This window comes from Euwallacea fornicatus, unplaced genomic scaffold, assembly GCF_040115645.1.
Source record: "Euwallacea fornicatus isolate EFF26 unplaced genomic scaffold, ASM4011564v1 scaffold_88, whole genome shotgun sequence".
Lineage (NCBI taxonomy): Eukaryota > Metazoa > Arthropoda > Insecta > Coleoptera > Curculionidae > Euwallacea > Euwallacea fornicatus.
Genome location: NW_027096056.1, coordinates 300,784 through 314,178, shown reverse-complemented (window position 1 = coordinate 314,178; position 13,395 = coordinate 300,784). Strand labels below are relative to the sequence as shown.

At 33.6% G+C, this 13,395-nt stretch overlaps 1 protein-coding gene and 1 long non-coding RNA gene across 2 annotated transcripts; one reads left to right on the top strand and one right to left on the bottom strand.

The window, feature by feature from the left end:
• Window positions 1-704: 704 nt before the first annotated feature.
• Window positions 705-7,849, bottom strand: LOC136350052 (uncharacterized). The gene is made up of 3 exons (XR_010734050.1): window positions 7,446-7,849; window positions 6,549-6,719; window positions 705-960 (listed from the first exon to the last, which is right to left on the bottom strand). It is a non-coding gene; the product is annotated as an uncharacterized lncRNA (long non-coding RNA).
• A 3,864-nt stretch (window positions 7,850-11,713) lies between these two features.
• On the top strand, window positions 11,714-13,195 carry LOC136350047 (uncharacterized). The gene has a single exon (XM_066301571.1). The coding sequence runs from the start codon at window positions 11,714-11,716 to the stop codon at window positions 13,061-13,063; it is 1,350 nt and encodes a 449-aa protein (XP_066157668.1). The 3' UTR covers window positions 13,064-13,195.
• Window positions 13,196-13,395: the final 200 nt, after the last annotated feature.

Sequence of the window (13,395 nt, the reverse complement as noted above, 5' to 3'; positions counted from 1 at the left end):
CGACAAATCAATTGACATGTTCGAGCAATTTTTTTTAAACCACATTAAGAACTCTAAACCTGGACCGTTTCGTTTTCGTTGGCCCACCCTGTATAATGAAATATACTAGAAGCATCGCCATAAGTCTGCGGCGCCATTGCCACAATGCTGACTCCGCAAGTAATCAAAATAAATAGTTTTATGCTCGTACGTAGAGTAGATTCGAAGCTTGATATTGAAGTTGTAAAGTTAGTCTTTAAATTTAAATAAAATTCAAAACTTTGTGAAGATTGGAGTTTTTTTAAAGCCGTTTCGGTTCCCCGAAGATATAACTAGTTATTTTGTTCTACAAAAGGTTTATCGCATTTAAAAGGTTTCCATTTTCGGGATATGTCATTTTTACATTAAAAGCTACGACCTTTCAAACAGAAAGACCTATTGAGTTGTGAAGATTAAAACTTCATCATTCCTGTCAATTTCCTTCTCATCACCGTTTTCAAATTGATCATTGACCGTTGTTTGAACAATGTCATTATCGTCAGGAAATCCAGCAACTTCCACTTGTTCATTAACTAAGTTAATTTCTTCAAAATTAGTGTTTGTTTTTGGTTCATTCACTTAAATATTCAGCAGCTCGATCACAGCAGCGTTTCTCGACAGATCGTTATAACCGAATTCAAACCTCCAGAAAATGATAAATATGGTTTTTTTAAATCGAATGTGTGTTATATTCGCGTTTGTTATAACAGTATTCGTTACAGCCAAGTTATACTGTATAACTAATACTAATTAATATTCAAAAACAACTACCTGTTTCTATGTGTTCCCATCAGAAAATCTTCTCCTGGCAAGCAGCTTCTTCCACTATCAAGTGATGACATCTTTTTCACTTCCTACAAGTTGGAATCACAATATTCCATCATTTGGCCGTGTGGTGTGATTTTTGTACTAAAATGATAGATTGCTTTGGTCATACTGTTCCTAAAAAAATGTAGTATTAGATTTCATTAGTTATACCTGAAGATGTTGAGATATATAAATGGAACGGATCTTCAAATTATCCAGATACTGAACAACTTCAAATTGCAATTTAACCCAACCTCCAAGATGAAATTGATGTGGTCATTAGCGAAAAGGCTGCTTTATGATGATACCTCAGATAAATTTTGAATGTGTTTGAAGAACGAAACAGTTATTACTAGTTCGTGCACTCCGTGAGTACGTAATAGAGGGTAGGTAGTAAAAGTAGAGAATTATTGTAAACTCCTTTTTAACAATGTTATCCTTTTCTTTCTTGCCTCTTGGATCGTCCTAATTCTGTAAATGTCCTCTCGATCAATTAGAATAATTTCGTTCTTATTATTTGCTGCTCAATTTGAAATGACATAATATTTTTATTTCAAACGTAAACTGTTATGTAAATTTCCAGCTTTAATTAATGAAAACAAAGAAAGAACTCCCATAGTTCCGATTACTATCCACGAATGTCATCGAATAATTTTATAAAATCTCAAACAACACGTCTTTCAAACCATGTTCATGGTGTCCGGATACCTCGTTTACAAAGTTCTACCTGATATAGTACAACTCATAATAAACCGATTTAACTAAATTTGCTTTAGTATAAAAGATGTTAATAATGGAGCCACAGGGTGTCAATGTTGAAAAACGAAATCTGATTTTCTTTGATATCTTTCGACTTTTTCCGAGCTAATTTTACGAAAATTTGTATCCGGAATTTTTTTGGGATGTGAAATTCAATTCTGTAAAACGATTTTGTTGTATGTTCTAGAAAGTGCCACAAGCAATCATTAGGACACTTTTAAACCGCCAAAACTGTTTTCTGCTACAGTGGATGCCAATTTCGAATAGATAAATCTTATCTGTTTAAAAAATGGATACTTTTTAAATATCGCCAAAGTCAACAATTTAAAAGATATTTACAATTTTATTAATAGATGCAATTTTTATTTAAAGCATTTTATAACAAAAATTTCATAGCAAATGCTGAAAATGTGCATAATTTTCTTGCACTCACAAATTGATTCTTTTCAAGAAATTGTAGCGCATTCTCTGCATAACTTCTGGCCTATTTCTCACATCGCCAACTGCATTGAAAATTTATTTCTTTATTATGTATCTCTTGAATGTGATCAATTGATGTCGAATAAAATGTCGATTTCAAAAAACCACGAAAAAGGTCGCATGGCATCAAATCTGAAGATTACGAGAGCTATTATTACTGGAACATAATTCCTCTTTCCGATCCATTGCCGAAAAAATGCATTGTTTATACTTTGTCTAACATTGAAGGTATGACATTGAGATGCTCGATCTTGCATAAACCACATGCCATCACAAATTAATAATATGTCCTCCAACAAGCATAAAAAAAGGGGAGTTAATATAAAATAATTCCTTCTTTTTTAAATGTAAACTCGGTGCTTCTTTCTTAAAACTTGTATATTTTACTTGTTAACATAGTCGCACACCTACAGGTTATTCGTGATGACACTAAAGAAAGAGAGCGATGAAGACGTTTTTCCAGTCTTAAGTATAAAAAAACTGGACACTAACCATGGACATACCCTGACTAGAGTGCAATTAAAAACTGTCTACCATAGCATAAAGCGAGTTACATGTGCATCCTCTATGATAACGAGTAATGGGAACCTGTCATAGGGATCCTTTCCCATGAGACTGCAAATCGAGTATTTCTTTGGAATTTGCAGAGCCAGCAACCTTCCAATATAAATTGTTAAAATAGCTAGTTAGAAGAGCATCTTAATGTTTAAATGTAGAATAGAGTAGTCTTGTGTAGTGTTCTTTGCGTTTTTTTAAAAATTTCCCTTTCCTGGACGAAATCTTAACTAGCGGTTATCATGCAGGATTTCATTATTTTTAAAAGGTTCCGACACTAGCCACAAACACTGCTCTTTTAAAATCATATGGAATACCGCTAGGAAAATTCCTGCCGATAAGGCACTTTATGCTTAATATTCAGAGCGTTGTGATTCCATCCTGTACGATAACGCTAACCATAGGCGTAACGCAGGAAATACATCACCCTGGCCCATCTTATGATAAATTAAAAAAATAATAAATAATAATAAAATAATTATCAAATCCTAAACAACAAGTGCAGTAAAGTTTCTTGAAGAAAATATAAATAACTTTGTCCATTTAATCGAATTGGCATCACGACAGGCCCGAGAATAATATTACAAATTTTCCCGGTCTACGCATTAACTTTGAATGTATGTTGATAATGAACTACTTTGAGTGCGTGCGGATTTTCATCACTATAAACATGTTCATTGTGAACGTTAGTTATGTCGTATCTAGTAAAGCTAGCTTTGTCGTTGAAGAGAATTTTTTTAACTGAAGTTCGGAGTATGAACGTGCTAATTTTGTCTAAGGTGTAACTAAAGTGATGTCATTAATTTTAAGGAGTGATTCCTTGTCATATTTTATGAAAAAATATTTATATAAACATGTGTCCTAAGTTGCATCATTTTCGAGATACAGGTTGTCAAAGTTTTATTAAAAAATCGAGTTTTTATTAATTATTCAAAAAACTTTGAGCCGATTTTGATGAAACTTGGCATCTTTGTTAACATTAATAAGGGGCTACTTTTATTGTTATTACATTTTAAATAATAATTCCAGTAGCGTCTCAAATAGTTACCTTATTGATATTTATGGTGTGATTATTATACGCCACCATTTTTTTCTGAATTCGATATTTGTGTCAGACTAAACAATTAAAAACACAATAAAATACAAACACAAAGAAGAAAAATTTTAAAAATGATTTTTATTTTTTGAAAAAGCAGCGGCGTAACATATTTTTCACAAATAATAATTAGAGTCTTGGCCTTGGAAGCGCCATTGCTTGCATTTAAAAATTCGTTTTTCTCTTAAAAAATGCGTTTTTACACCTAACTTACGCTCACCATGTTTGATAAAAATATTTAATTTAGGTCCCGACTTATTAAAAGAAAACAAAAAAATATAGCAAATTTTAACACCCTGTATTTCAGACAGAAAGCGAAAATAGACCTAGGTTCATATAAACTTTTTTTCTCAAAATCACTCATAGAATCACTCCTTAAATTTATGATATACTATTCTGAAACACCCTGTGTATCAATATACAGGATGTCCAGTAAAGAATGGGACATACGAAAAGTGGAAATTATTTGGGTTAAAAGAAGCCGATTTGATTAAATTTATCTTGTCCAAAAGTCGATAATAACGGAACTACAGTGTGTCAAAGTCCAAAAAAAATATATCACATTTTCTTAAATATCTTTGAACTACTTCCAACTAATTTCATGAGTTTTTTCATACGCGGGATTTTTTGGGATGAGAAACTCAAATTTATCTTCAATTTCGGTGTAACTTTTAGAGGAAGTCGCCGACGATGATTTTGAACGTTTTAAACCGTTACAACTTTTTTGTTCAACCCTGTATGTTATTTTCGACTAGAAAAATCTCTTTCCGTGTCTTTTCTAGTTAAAAAAGGCGTGCCTTATTAAAGTCGCTAGGACCAATGGTTTCCGAAAAAAACACATCTAAAAATAATTATGTAATTCTATTTAGTATTACTGGATATTTGAAATATCCAATAAGGTTATCTTCGACTGTACCAAACCAAAGGTTAATTTTAATTCATGCTAAAAGTGTCGCACCACTATACCGTTCATGTTAAATATTACAATATTAAAGATGTCTTATGGGAACGGTCACCCTCTTTGATGATAAACTCTTGTAATTGATCGCTTTAGGCAGGGGAGATTGTTTGTATTTACTGTTATACATTGTCATACATATACATAGACTCAATCTTTTTGTCTTTAGTGGTTCATAGAGTGTCTAAGAAGTTTGGTAACCATCACTAAGCTTTAGTTTTCTTCGCCCTTCATTAAATGGCAACTCTTATACTTTTATGATCTTTTCGTGTGTATTACTCTAATCACCCTTTCCCTGCACAGTTAATTTCACAACAGTTCAAATTTCCTTCAGGCCATGTATAACCATTTTTGTAATTAAAAAATTACTTCAATCCGTTATTTTTAAATTTTGTCTTTCATACATATTGTCATGTTTTCGTGTTTAAATACTACTTAAATACTTTTATGCAAATTTGTTTTTTTTTTGCAATTTCTATAAAAAGTATAAAGCTTATCCTTGTTTTATAGTGTTATTTGTATTTGCGGATAGCAATCAAATACGTCAATAAACTAAGTTTACTTTCAGATCATTTGTAGGCATCATCACTTTTAGATGCGTAATTCTGGAAAACCGTTGGCAATAGCGACATCAATATGGTATACCTTTCTTAACTAGAAAAGACAGGTAAAGAGATTTTTCTACTTCAAAATAACATATAGGCTGGAACGAAACAGTTGTAACGGTTTAAAGGGCTTAAAATCGTCGCCGGTGGCGTCCTCTAGAAGATATACGGGAATTGATGATAAATTTTAATTTCTCATTCAAAAAAACCCTCGTATAAGAAAATTAACGAAATTAGCTGAAAGCAGTCAAAAGATATTTAAGTAAATGTGATTTATTTTTTCCACCTTGACACCCTGCAGCTCCGTTAATATCAATCTTTTGACAAAACTAAATTTAGTCAAATTGGCTTATTTTAACGTAAGTAATTTCCAGTTCACGTATGTGCCATGCTTTACTGAACACCCTGTATAATCGATTTTATAATTAAATGGTATATTTAGAGAGAACTTCTAAATAAATATTGAAATTAATCCTATATTGACACATGTATCAATATAAGATTATTTTCATACAGGTAGAAACTTTTACAATTTCGTATTGTTAAACGATCGTCAGGTGGATTATTATGAAAACGGTTACAAACACAAGTCCATGACAAATGTTAACTATCTTATACCTCTGCTATAATAGTAATGATAATTCTACAAATTTTAAGTAAATCATTCATTGGATATGAATTATTTTCATCTAATGCATGTTAGCATTCTTTGTCTATGTTAGAACTATTAATCAATTATATGAAAATATCACGGTGTTTTGGCTTTAAATTCCTCTTAAGATAAATGAAAGAAAATGGTAAAAGGGCTGTTATGAATCCTCTCGCATTTCTTGTTTATATTAAGAACATTAATTGGCATAATCTGAAAGTGCTACGGACTTTTGGTCCTAAGTTCTTCCTAAAATTAGCGTGGGAAGAGAGGGTTATTTATAAATTCCTTTAGCGTAGGTGAGAAAAATGTTTAAGGGTTTGGTACCCGCAAGAAAAAGGGTGGACAGCCCTTTCATCCTATCAGTTCTCTCACGAAGAGGGGATGTGTTCTGAGTGTTGATATCGAATTGTATCAGAGATTCCGTTTTTCGATCACGGAAAATAAAAAAGTGCTTTGAGAATTGTATCATTTTTCTCTACCTTCCAACCGCGAATCTTTCATGCATAACTATAGACAAAAAACAAATAATCACTCTAAAGGGAGTATAACCTGATAAGAATTATTTCACAGAAACTATTCAAATATAGCTAATACTAACTAATATTTAAATATAACTACCTGTCTATCTGCTCCCATCAGAAAATCTTCCCCTGGCAAGCATCTTCTTTCACTATCAAGTGATAGAATTTTTTTTTCATCTCCTTCAAAATGAAAACACAATTTCCCATCTTTTGGCCGTGTGGTGTGACTTTTGCACTAAAACGATAGACTGTTTTGGTCATACTGTTCCTAAAAAAATGTAGTATTAGATTTAATTAATTATACATGGGGATATTGAGAAATGTATATGAGACCGATTTTCAAGATATCTAGACACTGAACAACTTCAAATTGCAAGTGAATCTAACCTCCAAGATAAAATTGATATCGTCGTTTCTGAAAAGACTGCTTTGCGATGATTTCCCAGATAAATTTTGATTGTGTTAGAAAAAAGAAATATTCCGCAGCGAAAACACTTTCTTAACAGTGACAATTCGACTTCATTTACACCTAAAGCTTCAGACTTCTTTGTTGTAAGTAGTTCATAGTCACTCCAGCCACATATAATCGTGCTTTGCTTTGCTGGAGAACTAGATTAACAACAATTTCCACATAAGACACGAGATGAGAATCAAGGACTTCTTGGATCTATCGTTGGGCTGTCATACTACCTTTAATGAAAGGTAAAGGCTACCATATGCAATCGCACCCCCAAACAATTATCCCAATAGTCTGATGGACATGCCTTTGTATTGTAAACTGAAGATTCTATCTTTCACCCAGGCACCTTTTTACTCTTATCCGACCATCATGCATACCCAACCAGAATCTGGATTCATCACTAAAGACGATATTATCCCATTCCAGATTCCAATGTATCTTTTCTCTGCACCGCTGGAGTCGATTTTGATTATGATTTAAGATGAGAAGTAATACAAAATGGAGACGGTTAGAAATCAATTCAAAATTTCTTACCCGGCGATAAATGATACGAATTCCAATGAGCCTTCCATACTAAATAAATCACTGTGCCGCTAGCGTCTTCGACACGACGAACCTATCCCTTAGGATCATAATTCGAAGGCGACGATTTTGGTGTTCTGTAGTTCTTCGGGTTCGTCTAGTACATATTCTTCTACCTGGTTGCTCTTATTGGAACCATACCTGACAATATCTCACTAGTGTTTACAATTACATTACAGTTCAATCTAGTGGCGATTTCTCAAAATGACCGATCAACCTCTCGTAGACCCACAATTCCATCTTTCTCAAACTGGCACAATTGATAAAAATTTCGCTATATTCTGCGTTTAGGCATATTCAATTGATCTAAAAACACTTTCCAAGCACACTATACACCAAGAAATGATATTTTGCACGCATATTGTCGATATTTTATCACAATTTTTATAGTAAAAAAACACTACAATTCCTGATAACTCGTAAATACATTGATAAAAATAGATGAAAATTTAATAGTTTTTTGTGTTCCCATATACAGGCATGTATATCAAATATTATTTAAATAAAATCATTTTTACGAGGTGTTCTCTTTTCTATGTCACGCCGTATCCATATATCGTTTGAAAAATGTATTATTTGAGACTTCATAAGATTCATATGAAAGTTGACTGTTTTGAAATATTTTCTTTCACATTTTTATCGTTTGGAAAATGTATTATTTTGAGATTTCATAAGGTACGCTCAAAAGTTGGCTATTTCATTTCAGGAATTAATATTTTTTGTTGTGTAATTCCGATGTCAACTGTGCACGCCAGTTATATGCGCATCTTCTATGAACCATATAGATCCCTAGACAATAGGTTATTGTCCAAATATTGGATTTAGCTCTTATTTTATATAAACATGAGTATAGTAAGATACGTAGTTAGTCACAAGTTAACAGTACCAAGGCAATGGTCATAGGTGACATTTATAGTAATCATAGACTATTGTATTATTTATGAATGGTATTGAGTTTATCCAATAAAAGTAACTGTTTTTAAAAATGTTTTCTTCTGGACAAGCAACTTAATTACAGTAACAACGCTGAAACACTCATTGTTATCTATTATTACATGTTTATTTTGTTAGTATTATGATTTGTATATTCGACAAATCCATTGACGACGATCGTTTACAGTAGTTTTTTTGTTGGGAAAACTCACATATAGCTTCAAATCTCTATCTTCCCCTGGCCACAACATCTATAAAAAAAATTAAATTGGCGCTCGGAAGTAATTAATATTAATGATAATTTGTATACAAACGTTGTCAGTTCGGTAGCTTATACGAAAATGTTTTCCTGAAATGTCGCAAAAAAAACTACGAAAATAACTTTATTTCTAACACCAGTACTATATCTGGAAAACAGTGTGTTTGAGAGATGAAACACTCTATATCATAATTTTTTTTTGTTCGCGGGGATGAAATGAATATTCAACCGGCGGCAAGCAAGACTATTATCTTCTCATGGAATGGAAAATAATTCCGAGTTGACTGAAATCCTTCCAAATATATAAATTGATCGATTTACAAGCGCAAAGGATTAAATTATCAGAAAGAGAAGAGAACAGCAACACCGCAATTCATATGAAGCGAGGTAGAGATTTGTGGAAAAAGTTTCCCAAACTTTAAGATGGGTACTACTCTTTATCGGTTTCATAATTAAAATGTATATTTAGAGGAAACATCTAATTAAATGCTGTATATGTATGTATGTAATGTACACAGGTACAAGATTTTACAAAAAAATTAGGACAGTCTGTCAACCCCACAGATTCTCGGCGGAAAAATAATGGAACTTTTATTATCCCATTTTACATTTTGTAGTCCCACGCTCGCCTTATAGGTTGTAAAAATTGTAACCTATAAATTGTTTTTATTTGATAGTAGTATTTCTCGAATAATTAATTCCATATTTAGTAGACATATTTATCATAAAAAGCGTCATATGATACTGGGTGGAGCACCAAGAGCGCTACAAAGTATTATTTGCTTATTAGTGATTTTGATCTAAAATTGGATTTGGACGTGTAGGTAGGAGCTTATAAGGTACATTTTAAAAATATTTTCATTTATACAGAGTGTCGCAAAAAAAGATACAATACAAACTTGTGTTTTTTTAATGGATTATCCTATATTTTATTACATATTTAGGATTAGAAGAATAAAATAGCGGAAGTTTGTATAACAAACATTAGGTCTAAAACAAACATTTATCGACAAATTTGAGAAAACATAAAAATGTAAGGATCAAGAAAACATTCTGTTCCTAATGAAATGAGTTACTTGGCTACTATTTTTTTACTATACCTTCCTAAATACAAACTATTATTCATACTAGAATTAATTTTTTATTCAAGCTGTATACAGAGTGAGCAAAACGAGTGGTTAAATTTTACCTACCTATAATTTAATATAAGTCTTTTTTTTAATGAAATGTATATGTAATATTTACGGTTCAAGGGTGAAGAGAAAAACACAATTTTCAGAGCACTTCTTTATTCTCCGTGAACCAAAAATGGAATCCCGATACAACCCGGTATCCATACACAGAACACATCCCCTCTTTTCGAGAGACCGATAAGATGGAAGGGCTGTCCACTCTTTTCCCACGGGTACCAAACCCCTAAACTTCATGCTCATCTATGCCAAAGGAATTTATAAACAACCCACTCTTCCCACGCTAATCCGGGGAAGTTTGGTTCCAAAAGCTTGTGCCACTTTCAGATAATGCCAATTAATGGGCTTAACATAAACAAGAAATGCGAAGAGATTCGTGACAGCCCTTTTACCATTTCTCGCACTTATCTTGGGAGGAATTTAGAGCCAGAACCCCATGATATTTTCGGATAATTGATTAATTGTTTCAACATGGACAAAGAATGCTCACATGTATATGAGACTGATCTTCAAACTATCCAGACACCGAATAACTTCAAATTGCAAATGAACCCAACCTCCAAGATGATATTGATGTGGTCTACTCTGTGAAAGCGCTCCTTTACGACGATGGTACTCAAGATAATTTTTAATTGTGTTACAAAAAAGAAAAATGTATTACTGGCTCGTATCCTCTGTGAGTAGGTAGTAGAAATTGAAACTCCTTTGAGCTTGGGTTTCTTTCCTTTCTTACCTCGTGAGTCGTTCTATTTCCCTAAATATACTCTCGATCGACTGACATAATGTATTATGGATAAACATGGTAATAATTATATTCTAAAAAAGAACGTAAAACTAAGTACGCGATAATTAGTTATGCCAAATGTTTATAGATTTCAACAGGACAACGATCTTAAGCACACGACTTTAATCAATAAAGAATAGTTAATTTGGAATGTTCCAAAATTGGTCAAAAACCCCTCCGCAATCCACTGACTTAAACCCAATTGTACGTTTGCAAGCAATTTGAAAAAAACATCATAAAAGAAAACATCAAATTTCATTGAAAACAAAATTAAAAAATATTGTATCACGAGAATGGAAAAAAATCAGTTCTGAAATATACAAAAAATTAGTTTATTCTACAAACGGAAGATGTCAGGCGCTCATCAAAACAAAGGGCTACTCGACAAAGTATTAATCAATTATTGTTTGATCGAAAATTTTATTTAGTTTTATATTTAAATTTAAGTATACCAACAAAAATATTATATAAAATTGAGATATTTTTGTAAAATTTATTGATTAGTTTTGTTATTTATTTTTTTAAAACATTGTATGTAAGTACGTATGTTTAAAATACATTTCTTGTTAATAATAAAACAAAGAAGTAAAATATATAATTTTTTGATAGTGAAAATCAAGTATTTTCTTTAATAAATCCACGTGTACGAACAAGATCAACGATACTGTATGTAGTGCCTGTAAAAAAATCAAAATCAATCGAGTATAGAATTTCGTATATACACATATATATACACAGGGTGTCCGTTTTATGAGCTCAACCATGGGGATCTCGGTTATTTGAAGAGGTACGAGGTCGGTGAAATTAGAGCAAAATTGCGCATTTTCGAACTTTGTAAAATGCCGTTTAAAAAATTATAGAATTTCGATTACTTCCGCAAATATCAGGGAAAATACGAAATTTCGATACCGAGCATTCGCACGGATCGGACGTATCGCTTGATAATAGTGCCTAAACATAAACAATTTTTTATCGCGTCGTGCGGTCGAGTTAAAAACCCAACCCGTAAAACGCATCGATATATACGAGCTATTCGCGCTCTCTTTCAAGGATCATGGATCCTGGGAGTTCCTTTGAATCCGAATCGGATCAGGGCTCTCGGTACGGGCCTTTTCAGATGCCTAGAGCGAAAAAACGTGGGAGGAAACCAAAATCCGCACCCACTACTCCAACCACTCCTCGAGTTGAAACGAAAAGACCAGCTCTCGAGAGACAAATCACTGCCGAAACCAATAATATGGATACAAAATCAACGCCAACAACCTCAGAATCAACATTAACATCACCCAAAACAAAAACAACAATCGAGATCACAGGAAAAAAACCACTTACCAACAAATCACACACATTCACTGCGTACTTAAAGACAACAATCTCGAGACTGGAGTTCGCCCTCAGATGGGAGGAGCTGGTTCCGGGAAATCAAGACATAATTATCAAACTTGAAAAAACTTTCTGCATCAAAACAAATGATGAGAAAACAACAACAAACGGCCTGATGACGCTGACCAACAGCGGAACCGTGTCGTCATTCAATCTCACGTCTTCACCAAATTCCACCCTCAACACATCAAATTCAACGGCCAACCCCCTTTTAATACCCACCTACTCAGCCGTTGTGACCGGAGTGGACCTCGAAATCAGCGACGACTTATTCCGCCAAAATCTAGAAAAAATTGGTTTGACCAAAATAAGATTCTGCAAAAGAATAATCTCACGTGCCAGAAACACCCCGACATATATGATTAGACTAATTACTGGAGACCTAGCAACATATGAGAAACTGATGAACGGTCGAACGGTCCAATTCCTGGGCCGTATGTTCAGGGTGGTGGAGAGCAAACCGCCACCACCTGTGCCTGCTCCATGCAGCAAATGCAATCAATATTCACATCGTACCGAAGACTGCAAGCAACCTATAAAGTGTACTAAATGTCAGGGCCCTCACTCAACCTCAACATGCAAATCTCCCCTGCCGCCAAAATGCATCGCTTGCAATTCAGAAGAACACGCAGCATGGAGCAGAAAGTGCCCGAAAAGACCAACCGCACCAATCGAGGGAATACCTAATGTGAAAATTAAGTGTATTAACAGAACCACAACCGAGGTGTCACAGTCAGTCAAAGAACAAAGCAGAATTCACTCTCCGTTAACCACACACGACTATATAATCAATAAATATAAACACCAAATTAACAAATCAAATAACATCAACCGAGATGAGCTTTTAAAAAAATTGAAAAAACAATTTATTGATGACTTCAAAGTTGACACCTCGGTTGTGTTTTTCGGAAGTTATATGTATATTTTAATGCTTGATATCCTAGAACCTAACCGCAGCTCCCATACCGAACCACAGGACCAACTACGACAGACCATCACAAATTTGCAGCCTTCACAATAATATACAGCAACATCAATGGACTGAACAACAAGAAACACTTAATATACAATTACATAGAACGCAACGACATTGACTGCTGTCTGTTTGTTGAAACCAAGACAAAGACTGGACAAACACCACGCTACAGAAACTGGCAATATATATGTAGACACGGCAATATTATAAACAATGCTAGGGGAGGGGCAACCGTACTAGCAAATCCCAAGATCAAACTTGGAAAGGCCAACCCACCAACACTTAACAACAGACTCAACGATAGCATCCACTTCACTATCCCTTTCTTAGACGACAAAATCCACATTTTCCTCGTATATATCCATCCCTTTTCACCA

What these genes read in the sequence shown, in the direction of transcription:
- LOC136350047 (XM_066301571.1), top strand. Translation starts at nt 11,714, where the DNA reads ATGGATCCTGGGAGTTCCTTTGAATCCGAATCGGATCAGGGCTCTCGG.